The sequence below is a fragment of the Salvelinus fontinalis genome, chromosome 15 (genome assembly GCF_029448725.1).
Source record: "Salvelinus fontinalis isolate EN_2023a chromosome 15, ASM2944872v1, whole genome shotgun sequence".
NCBI classification, from domain to species: domain Eukaryota; kingdom Metazoa; phylum Chordata; class Actinopteri; order Salmoniformes; family Salmonidae; genus Salvelinus; species Salvelinus fontinalis.
In genome coordinates, this window is record NC_074679.1 from 23,893,372 (window position 1) to 23,910,137 (window position 16,766).

The 16,766-nt window shown below is 44.6% G+C and overlaps 1 protein-coding gene across 5 annotated transcripts in view; it reads right to left on the reverse strand.

Annotated features, from left to right (window-relative positions):
- The window catches only part of LOC129811577 (uncharacterized protein KIAA1522 homolog), a 53,341-nt gene that overhangs the window by 1,276 nt on the left and 35,299 nt on the right, over positions 1-16,766 (reverse strand). For 4 of the 5 annotated variants that reach the window (XM_055863003.1, XM_055862998.1, XM_055862999.1 and 1 more), the window contains 5 exons: positions 4,411-4,551; positions 4,238-4,281; positions 3,941-4,097; positions 3,636-3,749; positions 76-3,477 (listed from right to left, as the gene is read on the reverse strand). In XM_055863003.1, the coding sequence (XP_055718978.1) occupies positions 76-3,477; positions 3,636-3,749; positions 3,941-4,097; positions 4,238-4,281; positions 4,411-4,551 (3,858 nt within the window). The remainder of the gene's footprint in view (positions 1-75; positions 3,478-3,635; positions 3,750-3,940; positions 4,098-4,237; positions 4,282-4,410; positions 4,552-16,766) is intronic. The other variant, XM_055863001.1, reaches the window with a different exon arrangement.

Genomic DNA, 16,766 nt, shown 5'->3' on the forward strand with positions numbered 1-16,766 from the left:
TCAGATCAACATGAATGGACAATAGCTGTAACAAAGGAGGCAAGTATGGTTGTGTCAGAATCACAGATCCCTTACCCTCAGTGTTGTTTGCTGGCTGTGCTTCCTGTCCCGCAGTTTGCACATGCTCAGTCTCCACACTGGGCTCTGCATCTGTCACCTTAAGCCTGGGTTTCCTTGCCACAGGTGGCGGCACCTTGCCTGCCACCTCCTGTGTTTCTGTGGACTTGGCTGGATTGGACATAGATGAAAGCTCAGCCACCAGGTTCTTTGTGAGATTTGCCTGGGCCTCAGGGGTTGAGAGGGTCTCTATGACAACCTTCTTTGTGCTCTTGGCGAAGATGAAACTGGCGGTAGATGAGGGGATGAAACTGGCGGTAGATGAGGGGAACTTGAGACCTGTTGGTGAAGTTGGGGAGTGCAGGCTGAGATGAGAGGGAGGCCCCTCTTTACTTCTGGTCTCTGTCCTCAAGCGAATGGCCTCCTGCATCCTCATGGTGGCTGAGGCAGGAGGGGACTTACTTGTAGGAGAGGTGACAGTAGATGACTTTGAGGGTAAATTAACAATGCTGGGCTGGAACTTGGTTGTGGTTGGGGCTGAGGTTAGGGCTGCCTCTGGGACAGTGGCTGAGGTTAGGGCTGCCTCTGGGACAGTGGCTGTGGAAAGTTGTGAGACAACAGTAGTAGGTGGGGATGTGACAGTGGGAGGGGGAGCTGTCATGATCAGAGACCTTCGAATAGGCTTCTGGGGAGCCTCCCCGTTACTGGGTTGTTTGGCCCTCAAAGTGACCTCTGTATGGTTTTGTCCCTGACTCTGGTCCTTTTTCAGACCCTGGTTACCATTATTGACAGACCTCAGCTTGACCATCTGCAGAAGGGAGGGGGTGACCACAGGAGTGGGGGCCTCCTCTGGGGGAGTGGGAGAACTCTTGCTGAGGGACTTCTCTTGGTTCTGGCACTCTGTGATCCCTGGACTGGGTTGCGGTATTCCCTGGGGTACAGATGAAACTTCTTGAGGTGCAGGTCGGGCAGGGTTTGGAGCACCCACTGTCCCCTCTGAAACAGGGGGCACAGGTTCTGTCATAACCCCCTCCTCACAACCACTGGGTGGTGGGGGAAGAGGGAGGTCAAGCTCATCGCCAAGGGTGGCCAAGTCCATGGGAGGCGGGGGAGGAGGCCAGAAGGATTCCTCAGTGGGGTAGACTAGTGGGAGCTCTGGAGCGGGTGTAGAATCTGAGGGGACCCCAAGTATGGTCACTGGCGTGGTCTGTTTGGAAGGGGGAAGGGGAGGATAGTGTGCTGGGGGAGGAGAAGGAGATGGCGAGATGCGTGCTAGAGCAGGGCTAAGCATAGACAACGTGTCCATTTTAAGTTGAGATTCAGTCCTTTTCTCTGTAGCAGGAGTCTGTATTTCTGGCTTTACTTTTCCTAGGCCCCTTCCTGGAGCGACTGAGGCGTTCACTGACTTTTCATTTACCAACCGACTTGCCTGGACCTTCTCTAGTTTACCTATCATCTGACTAACCTTGACCTTCTCTGGTTCAACCACCAACTGACTTCCTTGTACCCTCTCTTGTTCAACTTTCTGTGCCACTTCACTATTCCTTTTCATACCTTCAGAAGGCTCTATTTGAGTCGGTCCTTTATCTCCCACTTCTATAACCACTGGACTCAACCCATCTTTTTCCTGGACCTTTGGACTCTCCTGACCCCTTCCTGACACAGATGTTAGTGCTGCTGGATTACCGGTCTGCTCTTTAGACAGAGGCTCAGTGACCCTCTCTAGCACACCTCCTGCCTCCTGCTCTGGTGCAGACTCCTCACCTCTCCTCTCAGGTGACACATTCTTAACAGAAGCCTCTCTTGATGTGGAAGGAGACTGCATCTGCTGTCGTCGATCCTTTGGGTTCTTTCGCACCACCGTATCCGTGTTGTTGGGGGCCGGGGGACCTAGCAGCAGTTCAAAAGTGCGCTTGTTGTGTGCCCATACCTCCGGGGGAGGAGGAGAGGGGGCACACACTTTGGGTGGGGGAGGGATGTTGAACAGCTCTCTGAGTGCCATGACTGAAGGTGAGGCAGTGTCGACTGAAGGTGAGGCAGTGTCGACTGGAGGGGATGGACGAGGCGTCTTACTGCTGTCAGAGGCCTGTGGCTGAATAACAGGTGATGGGGATGGTGCCTTGGGGAAAATGCTTGATAATTTGGCCAGGATGCCCCTCTTGTTTCCTGGGGATGAGTTATGGGTCTGTTCGGAGGTGAGGGTGGGCATGCCACCCGGGCTGGGGTAGCCGCTGGAGGGGGAAACAGTCTTCTTCAGGATGTTTTCCTGGGGGGTCTGTTTCTGGGGAGAGAAGCCTGTGGAGCCTGGCTGCTCATTTCTCTCCTCTTCCCTGGCTGCCTGCTGTCGGGTGTTAAAGGAGTTGGTGGTCACAGAGCCCGAGGACTCATCCAGAGAGCTGGTGTCTGCTGTGTATCCAGGGCTACTTTTGTTACTGGAGGGCATGGGAGAAGAGCCGGTCTCCCCAGCACTGACAGCCTTAGCCTCCCCACCACGGACTGGGCTGCTTTGGGGAAGGGCAGCCACCCTGATGTCAGTCAGGTCCCGCGAGCGCCGCTTCATCTTGTCCTTGTGTAAGGAGTAGGAGCGGCTGGGTGGGGCCGGTGCCCTCTTGGACTTCATCACAGATAGGCTCCGGATGAAGGGCCCCTCCTGTTTGCCATCACCCCCTCTCGCTTTCCCCTTGCCTTTGATGGTTGAGGTCCTGGAGGCCTTACTGACAGAGGAGTGGATACTCTCTCTGTCCAGGGCCATTTCCCTGGATGAGCCCTCCCCATCCCCCCCCTGTCTGGTGGTGCTGTTGGAGGAGACGGTGGAGGAGTCAGACACCAGGGTCTCGGAGGACTCAGAGTGGCTCCATCCAGAGCTGTCAGAGAAGTGTGGTGGGTTGTATCGGGAGGTGGAGGACATGGCAGAGGTGCGGGAGGAGGCTCTGGAGGAGGCAGGGCTGGCCAGCAGCAGTCTGCTCTTACTGACGGTACGGACACTGCTCCGGCTGCGGTTATGGCTAATCTCCACCACGTCGATGGAGGGTGGCAGCACGGCATTGGGGATGATCTTAGACATGTAGGTGGCCTGGGGGGACATGGACATGACGGGGCTGGGGGGATGGTGCAGCAGGCCGGACGCCGTGGTCATCCAGGGGACGGCCAGGGAATTGGGCCTCTTCAGGCCGCACAGCTGGGGGCCCATGCGCTGGAGGAGAGCCAGGTCATCCGTGTGACCGGCCTGGGAGGGGAACTTCTGAACCTGGTCCTCACTGACGGGCTGCAGGCCTTTTACAGACTGGAGATATATCCTCACCCCCTCCTGGGAATCAGCTAGGTGAGGCCCATCGATGGTGTGGATGTCCAGGCTCTCCCCGTTATGGAGCCCGTCCTCGTCTATAACCTGCCGAGCTGCCCATGATGCTCTATCCAGCCCTTTAGTGAGGGACAACAGGACAAATCAGAATAAACAGCTACACAAGCAAATACAAGCACAGAAGCTTTTATTAAGGGTGAAATTATCCACAGGTATCTTCACAATGGTCTATATTGACATTTCAATTAATTTAGAGCATAAATAATGAGTAGCGTACCCAGTTCCCTCTGGATGTGTTGTGGTATCCCCATAACTGTGGTTCTCCTGTGTCTCTTCCTGGCCTTGGCCTTCTCTGGCTTCTTCTCGGACTTCAAGGGCCTGAAGGTTGATGCTGGGGGAACGAGACAAAAAGCAGGAGAAATATTAGGTCAAAATTAACAAAAACCAACAACAGCCGCTTTCACTCCAGTGTTAACTCTAAAACACATTGAAGACAAAGAAAATCAAACAATCACTGGTCGGAAAAGGTTTTATAGTGGTTCCAGTATGAATTGTTTTCTGGTTATGGTCATGTCATGTTACCTTGGCGGGTCAGTCCTGACCGTGAGGACTGTGTGGAGACAGCAGAGCGCGTTGAGACCTGGGACATGGTGTCTAGTATAGTGCTGTCTGACAAAGAGCCTCTCCTCTCTCTGTAACTGTCACTCTCAGTCTCGTCAGGCTGCCGGGTCACTGTCGACTGTAGAAATCACAGAAAATTCCAAAGTAAATGATTAGTATACACTTAATTAAAGCAGCTGTGAATGGTGAATTTATGACGGGACAATGTTTAGTGATTTGATGTAGCACCGTGGATGAAATGTAGAATGGGAAACTTACAGCGATGCTTTGGTCATCCTGGTAATCCACCCCATTATTTGTTTCTGAAATAAAGGTCAAAATATTTCAAATACAGTACCACACAGCAACTTCACCTAAAGCATTAACCTTATCAGGGGTAGGTGTTGGAGTAAGTTTGAGTATTTGGAGGGATTTGGAGGGGGCTTTAGTACCTTCTTGCTGCTGAAGTTTGAGTCCCTCCTGGGCCTCAGTATGCAGGTCCTCCAGGTACTTGGGCCGGCTGCCCTCGATGAACACATTCTCCTGGATGTGTGAAGGGACGTGAGTCCCCTCATCCTCCTGCTTTGGGACTGCTGGGAGGAGAAAGAGATAGAATGTGAGTGGATATATAATCCAAAATAAAGAAATGTGTAAACAAATGCACAATATATTTGACAAAACTACATTGCACCAAGATAATTTGATATTATATCCACAAAAAGAGGAATGTGAACTGATATAAATCTCTTCTCATCAATCCGGTTCCAAAACAAGTCATCTAATATTTATATAGATCACTATAAAATGGCTGCTATGTGCAATAAAAATCAAGAGTTGATAAATTGGCCTCAACATTCAAATGGTGTTCATCAACTACATGAACCACAAGTCCCAGCAGGCTTCATTGACACCAGCCAGTATATTTCCCAAACAGTCCTACTTTCATATAATACAGAGTAGCAGTGTCATGGGGTTATCATGAGGACAGTAGCAGAATAGTGTCCCTTGAGGACAGCAGTCCTGAACAGATCTAGGATCAGTGAGGTGATAACCAGTTAAGTAATGCAGAGAGTGTGGGGCAGCCGTGGCCATGTGGTAAGCCTGCAATCTTTAGTTAATCAAAGCTGCTGTATATTTAGCCATGTTCTGTACATGTTCTGTGGGGCTAGGAAGACCATGCTGGAATTAGTCCTGTCGACCATGTGCTCCGAGCGATCCCTGCTATAAAGCACCATCTCTGGCTGTTCACCCTGGAAATACACCCTCTTTGACCACTTTTAATTTTATCCTCCTAACAATAACAAGTTCACACAAACTGTAAATTCAGTCAGAATGATTGATGACAAGCTCTCAGTGACAGAGTCACCAAAAAACATTTAGATAACATTTTAACATCATAAGGGGAGATAGTTTAGAATGGCTCTTCAGGGCTTGCCATGCCTCTGTATCACACCAATAGCCAACAGTTTGACACATATTATGACAACAGGTATTCACTAATGAATTCACTAACTCATATCAATTGAACCAGTTAACTAACTCACCCTGCCCGTATCTCCTAAAGAAGGAACATTCGCTTGACCATAAAACTTCAAGAAAATAATTCAAGGTATGTAGCATAAATGAAAACCCTGTCTGAGAATGTCCAGGACTCAACCCATGTACTTAGCCTATACTGTAACTCACCTTTCCTCTTGAAAAGCAAAGGCACTGGCAGACAAACATTCTGAGTCAAAAGCACCACTATGGCTACTGAGATACCATGGTAATATAATCCCCCTAAATTTAGAAAAACAGATCTTATCCTTAGAAAAATGACAGGAATTCAAAACTATCCCAGTGAGTAGAACTAAAAATGCAGGGTAGATCAACATCCAATACAGACAAAATAATTCAGTGAACTGGGTAGAAAAGATCTTGCTTGATGTTGTTATTATTCCCCAATTCTAGTAGTTCCACTTCCATCACTAGACAATGAGAGCTCAGACACTAATCCCAGCAGCCTAATTCTGCCCATCCCTCACGCAAACACCCCCCTCCTCATACCCCAGGATCCCACTGCTCCTTGTTTGTGAACATGCTGACCCTGGATTGGTCAGAACGTGATTATGACACCGACCATGCTGGGATCAGACACACACAAAGGGAAAGAGGAAAAGTGGTTAGACAGTTGAAGCTCTTATCTGCTTGAAGCAGCCATTTATCATACTGACTAGCTACTGTGCCATTTCTGAAAACTACTCTGGTCTAACTGACAGAAGAGATGAGGAGATCTAGTAATCCTTGAAGAACGAGTTCCTTTTGAAGTCTGACCACAAGGTGGAGAAAAGGAGCTAGAAACATGAAGGTTTTAGTTATCAATCAAGATCAATCCTGTTGGGAGAGAATACACAATAGAATAAATGTTACACAATGAAATGATGTACCTAATTACTTCTATCTATCAACACGGTCAATGGGATCTAACTGGACTGAATTAATAAACTGAATACATCATTCCCTGCGATTTACTGCTGGCAAGAATTATGTGGAGAGGCTAATATCTCTTACTACTTTACATCCTTTAGCAAATCTGCAACTGACGCTCCTTACTTCCCATGGGGCATGTCTGAAGATGTGTATTAATGTAATGTACAAACTTCAATCTCAACCTGGGAAAATGGTCTATTTACCTCCTTGTGCAGTGAGCAAACATGACAAGGAATGTATAACATCTGAGCAAACAGAAAACATTTCCATGTTATCATCATGCTGTATGACTCAGACCTTCACACAGTGCTCCAGGTATTTCACCAGGATGAATGGAACTTTCTTAGGCAACATGAATCACGTGGACCATCAGTGGCTGTCTGTGCTCTACCAGCATATTTTGCATAGATTGGTTGTTTGATTATGATTATAGCAACAAGACATTGTCATTCATGGATAAGCGAGAAATGAGCCCTCTGTAGACCGGGACAAAATAGGAACAAGGAGGAAATGGAAAAATGTAAGTACAGCCATGATCACTAATAGATTTACAATATAAATACACCAGTGAAACACAGATAGGAAATAGTAATACCATAAACACACAGACAGACACAGCATTTGGAGGGGGTCTGATGATGTTCCACAGCCTTTTGTTTGTTCCTATTGTAATTCAGGTCATATTCAATCACAGTAGGAACCCATCTATCACTGGAGTCTAATAGAACACCAGTAGGATTTAAGAGGACGGCTGATCCTGTGAGCCCCCAAACTGATGTTTACTCCAGGGATTTCAGTGCCAATACCCAATCTAATATGTATGATACCCAACAGCTTAATGCTCTGACATCAAACATCAGCGTACAGACTCAATGAAATACAAATAACATGTGAGATTGTGTGATATTATGAATGTACACTACATTTGACACATCATTTAATGTAGAGAACAAATGCTGAGCATTTAGCTATGTCCCTTTGCATTACAGCGCTAGTCCATAATGCAAACTAATGGTACAGTGCCTTCAAAAATAATTCACACCCCTGGACTTAATCCACATTTTGTTGTGTTACAGTCTGAATTTAAAATGGATTAAATGTAGATTTTGTGTCACTGGCCTACACATAATCCCCCATAATGTAAAAGTGGAATTATGTTTTTAGAAAGATTTTGAAATGAATTACAAATTGAAAGCTGAAATGTCTTGAGTCAATAAGTATTCAACCCCTTTGGTATGCTAAGCCTAAATAAGTTCAGGAGTAAAAGTGAGCTGAAGTCAGATAATAAGTTGCTTGGACTCACTCTGTGTGCAATAAGTGTTGAACATGATTTGTGAATGACTACCTCATCTCTGTACCCCACACATACAATTATCTGTAAGGTCCCTCAGTGGAACAGAGAATTTCAAAAGACAAATTCAACCAAAGACCAGCTAGGTGTTCCAATGTCTTGCAAAAGAAGGGCCCCTTATTGGTAAATGGTTCTACAAAGTATTGACTCAGTGGTGTGAATATTTATATAAATGAGATATTTCTGTATTTCATTATTAATACATTTGCTAACATTTCTAAAAACATGTTTTCACTCATTATGGGGTATGGTAAGTAAGTATGGGGTATGGTAAGTAGGTGTATTTCATCCATTTTGAATTCAGGCAGTAACACAACAAAATGTGGAATAAGTCAACTGGTACGAATACTTTCTGAAGGCTAGGTATTAGTCTTTCAGGAATTAAGTCAATGACATGATTATTCAACCAGTAACAGAGTCTATTTAATGAGTCAGATTAGGCGAGAGGGAAATCATCAGAATGAGTTCTCGCCTGTTACCCAGGATCTAGCAGTTATCAAAGTGGCGCTGATACATTCTGACACAGGTAGACTTCATATGGTGCACACAAACACAGCTGACTCTGCCCTAACATGCCTCTCTGTGTTTTGAGAAAGCAATGGACAGACAGACAGACATTCTTTGTTGCTGTGAGTGTTCCATCTGCTGCTTTCTGCCAGATCCTACAGACTTTTAACCTCTTAAATGTAATGTCCCCATATTTGGGGACCTTAGATTGTTTTATTCAATTCAGTCTGCTATGAGAACGGTAGCACCTATCTGCAAAAGCAGGGTGTCTGCGGAAAGCTGAGTATCTTGGCTATTGATGTATGCCTTAAAACCTTTGGTGTGACTTACTACCATATTTGGCCATACGAATATATAAGAGCAGGCCGAGCCGAGGACCTAATTTCAAGATGGCTACAACCTAAATTCCGGTTAGAGTTGTGGAGAGTAAACAAAATGAAGACGGAATACGTCGATTCACACCGAAAACCGAGACTCCACAGATCATGATGATGCATAACATGCTGACCAGACCGGACACGTCGCGTGCGTCGCAAAATAAATGTAGAAATCCGTGTTATTCAATTATTGCACCCACACTGCTCGCGCACGTCAACGAGTGTCTACGTTACCAAGGGCTAAAATAGAAGTCATTCCTATTTCTGACGCAGATCGCGGTGAAAGTCCTGCCTCTCCCATCTCCTCGTTGGTTTATAGAAGCAGGTACCCACGTGCCATCTCCTCATTGGTTATACCCACGTGGGTGATTGAAAGACGAACTGTTTTGCCGGTTGTCGTGGTAATACTCTGAAAGTTTAGATGCGATCACCATATAAGTTCAACGATGAAAAAGCCTGCGAGGAGAGATGACTAGAAACGATTCGGTTGGCCGTTTTATGTGTGGATTAATTTGTCGGAGTAGAGGACCTTGTGCAGTTCAGGTAAAATAACAACTCAATGTTTATATCCCAGCAACAGCAAGCTAGCTAAATAGGACAAATTAGCTAGCAAGTGCAAGCTAACTAGCTAAATTGCCATACATGTTTAATGCTTTTCGACCTGTCCCCAAATTAATGTCATTGGTTCAGAGTTTGTTTTGATATTTTAACCTGCGTGTCTTGATCGCGTTTGGTGTAGGGGGACAAAATAAATTTATGCACAATAGCGCACGCGCGCAGCCGGTTTGGGTTCCGTGTTATTTGTCTGCCTGTGACCTACTGTTATTGATCACCAGCCCCAAGAGTCAAAATGTTTATTTTACACGTTTTCACCAAACAGCAACAAAAAAAATATTACACCTTTATTTAACCAGGTAGGCGAGGTTGAGAACAAGTTCTCATTTACAACTGCGACCTGGCCAAGGAAAAGCAAAGCAGTGCGACACAGACAACAACACAGAGTTACACATGGAATAAACAAACGTACAGTCAATAACACAACAGAAAAAGTCTATATACAGTGTGTGCAAATGGCCTGAGGAGGTAAGGCAATAAATAGGCCATAGTAGCGAAGTAATTACAATTTAGCAAATTAACACTGGAGTGATAGATGTGCAGATGATGATGTGGAAGTAGAAATACTAGTGGCAAAACAGCGAAAAAGTAAATAAAAACAATATGGGGATGAGGTAAGTTGATAGGATGGGCTATTTACAGATGGGCTGTGTACAGATGCAGCGATTGGTAAGCTGCTCAGATAGCTGATGCTTAAAGTTAGTGAGAGAGATATAAGTCTCCAACTTCAGCGATTTTTGCAATTAGTTCCAGTCATTGGCAGCAGAGAACTGGAAGGAAAGGTGGCCAAAGGGGGTGTTGGCTTTGGGGATGACCAGTGAGATATACTTGCTGAAGCGCGTGCTACGGGTGGGTGTTGTTATGGTGACCAGTGAGCTGAGATAAGGCGGAGCTTTACCTAGCAAAGACTTATAGATGACCTGGAGCCAGTGGGTCTGGCGACGAATATGTAGCGAGGACCAGCCGACGAGAGCATACAGGTCGCAGTGGTGGGTGGTATATGGGGCTTTGATGACAAAACGGATGGCACTGTGATAGACTGCATCCCGTTTTCTGAGTAGAATGTTGGAGGCTATTTTGTAAATGACATCGCCGAAGTCGAGGATCGGTAGGATAGTCAGTTTTACAAGGGTATGGTGTGCAGCGTGAGTGAAGGAGGCTTTGTTGCGATATAGGAAGCCAATTCTGGATTTAATTTTGGATTGGAGATGTTTAATGTGAGTCTGGAAGGAGAGTTCACAGTCTAACCAGACACCTAGCTATTTGTAGTTGTCCACATATTCTAAGTCAGAACAGTCCAGAGTAGTGATGCTAGTCGGGCGGGCGGGTGCGGGCAGCGATCGGTTGAAAAGCATGCATTTAGTTTTACTAGCATTTAAGGGCAGTTGGAGATCTTACAAGGTAAGCTTCAATTTGGTCTGTGTTTGAGCTATAGCTACATGTTATGAAATGAATCCTTAGGTTGGTAGGAACAAATCTAGTCTATTACCAATGTTATTTGATGATGTATGACTTAATGGCAACATCGAACGTCCCAAGTGACTATATATCTTTGCACATTAAAAATATGACGATGCCCACTTACGCGCCGTAGGCATCAATTACACAGGGGATTGGCTAATATGGCACCTTAACAGTCTTGTAGCCAATGAGATAAGCTTTCCAGGGATATGCAGTTGACTTGGGTGGGACAAAGCAAGGCCTAGAAAATTGAATGCGTAATGCGAACTATTGCTACCTGATGAGACGCACCGAGCACGCTACATTGTAAACATATTTCATTGCTTTAGCATAAAAATTGCTTCTCAAGGGGGGAAAATATTCGTAAAACTAAGAATATTGAACAGGAAGCTAAAAAAAAGGCAGCTATGAATAAGTATACCGACATAGAAGCTTTGATTAAAATACTGGTCGGATTCGGATCAGGGCAGAAATTTGGGAAAACAAGTATTTGACACGGCCGATGAAGATTGCTTTCTAGAAGGTTTGGATCCACTTTTAGATCTGTAAGTAAATTATTTTCATGACTTTATATTAGCTAATTTACTATATTAAGTTGTCTGCTTTTTGTGCTTTGGATTTAGTTTACATAGAAATGACTTGTTACGTTAGCCTATGTTATATAATTCCAAAGTAGTTTTTAATTTAAATTTTTAATTTATTTCACCTTTATTTAACCAGGTAGGCTAGTTGAGAACAAGTTCTCATTTACAACTGCGACCTGGCCAGTTATTGTCTATGTTTCATTTAGTTCATTGTTTGCTGTTCTAAGTTTCACCCTTGTACCTTTGGAGAGGCCACTAAACTCTCCTAGCCATTGTTTATTTGTGGTTCTCACCTCTGCCTTTGTTTCCAAGGTGTTACTGTTTGCATTGTGTCTGTGCTTCACACCTACGTGAGTCACTGTACAGATAAAGTTTAGGCTTGGTGTTTTTACTTTACAGTAATGTTGTTTTGTAAATTTAGTCAAACGTAATTCTGTGTGTCTTACAACAATATGTCCCTTTATTTTATTCACCACAGAGTGGAGGACGTAGAGGATTTGGATGATGACATTTGGGAGCCACCCCTCTCCAGTAAGCGCCCCCGCCGATCAAGGTCTTCACCCCCCCGCTGCTATGTCAATCACCACGTCTGATGGTCTACATCCACTTTCATAGACCTCTTGAAAATAAAAATAGGGTCTGTGGCACCATTCGTCCTAACAGAATCTGCTTTTTGTGAAATGGAAAGACACTAGTGAAGTAACCATTCTCACCACACAGCATAAGGCATTCAATAACAACCATGTCTCAAGGACGGTAAAAAAGGAAGAATGTCCTCATTCCTGTTTCTGTGAAGGACTACAATGCCAGCATGGGGGGTGTCGACCTATCTGATGCTCTGATAGGCTACTACCAGGTCCCCTCCACTTTGCGGACAGTAAAATAGTTTCTTTCCCCACAAGCAAATGGCCAAAAGCAAAAGGTCAATCCTCTCTCTACCAGTTGGCCTTCCAAGTGCAGCTGGTGTTGGAAACGGCTGAATTGGGGGCCCAAAGCAACCTCACAACCATCACAAGACCCCCCACTCAAGGTGAGCGCCACTATCCAACACACATGCCAAAAGACAAAAGGAGGAACTGCAAGCATTGCACAAAACACAGGAGGGGTGGGTGAAATGCAACGGTGTAACTTAAATCTAACCTTCTACACCTGGGATGTAAAACGAACATCATTTGTACAAAGTTCTGCTTATTTCTATTTTTGCACCTTTTTTAGTGAAGGACACGTGTGTAACCAAGTTTGTGTATAAGACATTTTATATTCTAAAAATTATGTACAGTACCAGTCAAAGGTTTGGACACCTACTCATTCAAGGGTTTTTCTTATTTTTTTCCTACATTGTAATAATAGTAAATAATAGTGAAGACATCAAAACTACACTGCTCAAAAAAATAAAGGGAACACTTAAACAACACAATGTAACTCCAAGTCAATCACACTTCTGTGAAATCAAACTGTCCACTTAGGAAGCAACACTGATTGACAATAAATTTCACATGCTGTTGTGCAAATGGAATAGACAAAAGGTGGAAATTACAGGCAATTAGCAAGACACCCCCAATAAAGGAGTGGTTCTGCAGGTGGTGACCACAGACCACTTTTCAGTTCCTATGCTTCCTGACTGATGTTTGGTCACTTTTGAATGCTGGCTGTGCTTTCACTCTAGTGTTAGCATGAGACGGAGTCTACAACCCACACAAGTGGCTCAGGTAGTGCAGCTCATCCAGGATGGCACATCAATGCAAGCTGTGGTAAGAAGGTTTGCTGTGTCTGTCAGCGTAGTGTCCAGAGCATGGAGGCGCTACCAGGAGACAGGCCAGTACATCAGGAGACGTGGAGGCCGTAGGAGGGCAACAACCCAGCAGCAGGACCGCTACCTCCGCCTTTGTGCAAGGAGGAGCACTGCCAGAGCCCTGCAAAATGACCTCCAGCAGGCCACAAATGTACATGTGTCTGCTCAAACGGTCAGAAACAGACCCCATGAGGGTGGTATGAGGGTCCGACGTCCACAGGTGGGGGTTGTGCTTACAGCCCAACACCGTGCAGGACGTTTGGCATTTGCCAGAGAACACCAAGATTGGCAAATTCGCCACTGGCGCCCTGTGCTCTTCACAGATGAAAGCAGGTTCACACTGAGCACGTGACAGACGTGACAGAGTCTGGAGACGCCGTGGAGAACGTTCTGCTGCCTGCAACATCCTCCATCATGACCGGTTTGGCGGTGGGTCAGTCATGGTGTGGCATTTCTTTGGGGGGCCGCACAGCCCTCCATGTGCTCGCCAGAGGTAGCCTGACTGCCATGAGGTACCGAGATGAGATCCTCAGACCCCTTGTGAGACCATAGGCTGGTGCGGTTGGCCCTGGGTTCCTCCTAATGCAAGACAATGCTAGACCTCATGTGGCTGGAGTGTGTCAGCAGTTCCTGCAAGAGGAAGGCATTGATGCTATGGACTGGCCCGCCCGTTCCCCAGACCTGAATCCAATTGTGCACATCTGCAACATCATGTCTCGCTCCATCCACCAACCCCACATTGCACCACAGACTGTCCAGGAGTTGGTGTATGCTTTAGTCCAGGTCTGGGAGGAGATGCCTCAGGAGACCATCCGCCACCTCATCAGGAGCAAGCCCAGGCGTTGTAGGGAGGTCATACAGGCACGTGGAGGCCACACACACTACTGAGCCTCATTTTGACTTCTTTTAAGGACATTACATCAAAGTTGGACAGCCTGTTGTGTGGTTTTCCACTTTAATTTTGAGTGTGACTCCAAATCCAGACCTCCATGGGTTGATAAATTTGATTTCCATTGATAATTTTTGTGTGATTTTGTTGTCAGCACATTCAACTATGTAAAGACAAAAGTATTTAATAAGAATATTTCATTCATTCAGATCTAGGATGTGTTATTTTAGTGTTCCCTTTATTTGTTTGAGCAGTGTATAAAATAACATGTAGTAACCAAAAAAGTGTTAAAACCAAATATATTGTATATTTGAGAATCTTCAAAGTAGTCACCTTTGCCTTGATGATAGCTTTGCACACTCTTAGCATTCTCTCAACCAGCTTCACCTTGAATGTTTTTCCAACAGTCTTGAAGGAGTTCCCACATATGCTGAACCCATCTCAATTGGGTCAGGTCGGGTGATTGTGGAGGCCAGGTCATATGATGCAGAACTCCATCACTCTCCTTCTTGGTCAAATAGCCCTTACACAGCCTGGAGGTGTGTTGGGTCATTGTCCTGTTGAAAAACAAATGATAGTCCCACTAAGCGCAAATCAGATGGGATGGCGTATCGCTGCAGAATGCTGTGGTAGCCATACTGGTTACGTGTGCCTTGAATTCTAAATAAATCACTGACAGTGTCACCAGAAAAGCACCCTCACACCACCTCCTCCATGCTTCACGGAGGGAACCACACTTGTGGAGATAATCCGTTCACCAACTCTGCATCTCACAAAGACACGGCAGTTGGAACCAAAAATCTCAAATTTGGACTCATCAGACCAAAGGACAGATTTCCACCGGTCTAATGTCTGTTGCTCAAGTTTCTTTGCTCAAGTTTCTTTGCCCAAGTTTCTTTGTCTCTTTTTATTGGTGTTCTTTAGTAGTGGTTTATTTGCAGCAACTAAACAATGAAGGACTAATTCATGTAGTCTCCTCTGAACAGTTGATTTTGAGATGTGTCTGTTACTTCAACTCTGAAGCATTTATTTGGGCTGCAATTTCTGAGGCTGGTAACTCTAATGAACTTCTCCTCTGCAGCAGAGGTAACTCTGGGTCTTCCTTTCCTGTGACAGTACTCATGAGAGCCAGCTTCATCATAGCGCTTGATGCTTTTTGCAACTGCACTTGAAGAAACTTTCAAAGTTCTTGACATTTTCCGCATTGACTGACCTTCATGTCTTAAAGTAATGACGGACCGTCTTTTCTCTTTGCTTATTTGAGCTGTTCTTGCAATAATATGGACTTGGTCTTTTACCAAATAGCCCCATCTTCTGTATACCACCCCTACCTTGTCACAACACAACTGATTGGCTCAAAAGCATTAAAGAAAGAAATTCCACAAATTGACTTTTAACAATGCACACCTGTTAATTGAATACCAAGAGTGTGCAAAGCTGTCATCAAGGCAAAGGGTGGCTACTTTGAAGAATCTCAAATATATTTTGATATGTTTAACACTTTTTTGGTTACTACATGATTTCAGATGTGTTATTTCATAGTTGATGTCTTCACTATTATTCTACAATGTAGAAAATAGTCAAAATAAAGAAAACCCTGGAATGAGTAGGTGTGTCCAAACTTTTGACTGGTACTGTATATCTGTTGCTTTTGTATTGTTTTGTAAATAGTTAATGTGTATGTAGGACCAATACATTGGATATGCCTAGGCTAAACATTCAGGCACTTTGGAAAGGTTGAAATAACACTTGGATGTCCCCCGACACCACCACAAATGTTTGAGTGAGGTTGGTGTTGTAGAAATTTAGCTTTTATAGTGAACAATAACATTTAGGCACATCCAGTGTGCAAAAACAGTGCAATTACCACATTCTGACACTTTGGAGAGGTTGAAAGGACACTTGAATGTACACTGGATACCCCAAAACACCACCACAATGTTTGAGTGAGGTTGATATGGTAGAAATTGTGTTTTTATACTGAACAAATAGCATTTAGGGATTGCAAATATGTTATAGCACTGGAATTATATAATATACAGACATATGCCACTTTGGAGAGGTTTAGGGACACTTGGAAACGTCCCGTCACCACACACTAAAACATCTACCCATTTCTAGTTGTTAGGTCTATCAATCCCATTTTTTTCTGATATTGTTCACATGTTGTGGAAGCCATCTGATGTGTGTCCAGCTCTTGGAATCCATAATTCACTTATAGCTTGTCAATGAAAGATTACTTCCAAAATACATTTTAAAAAACTTACATTTTGTGTGGGCTTAATCTTGTGTATTCTGAACTATGTAACTCCTATATTTATTCTGATCATTTTGTCACGCCCTGACCTTAGAGAGCCTTTTTTATTCTCTATTTGGTTAGGTCAGTGTGTGACTTGGGTGGGCAAATCTATGCTTCTATTTCTTTGTTGGCCTAGTATGGTTCCCAATCAGAGGCAGCTGTTTATCGTTGTCTCTGATTGGGGATCATACTTAGGCAGCCCTTTTTCCCACCTTCAGTTGTGGGATCTTGTTTTTGTACAGTTACTGTGTAGCCTGCAGAACGTTATGTTCGTTTATCCTTTTTTTTTTTTTTTGGTGTTCATCAAATAAAGAAAGATGTACGCCTACCACGCTGCACCTTGGTCTCATTTCAACAACGGACATAACACATTTCCTCATAATATCCCAGATGTCTTCTTTCCAAATATACATGAATAGCAGTTACTTTCGAGTATGTCTATTTAGGCAGAAATCTACATTTTG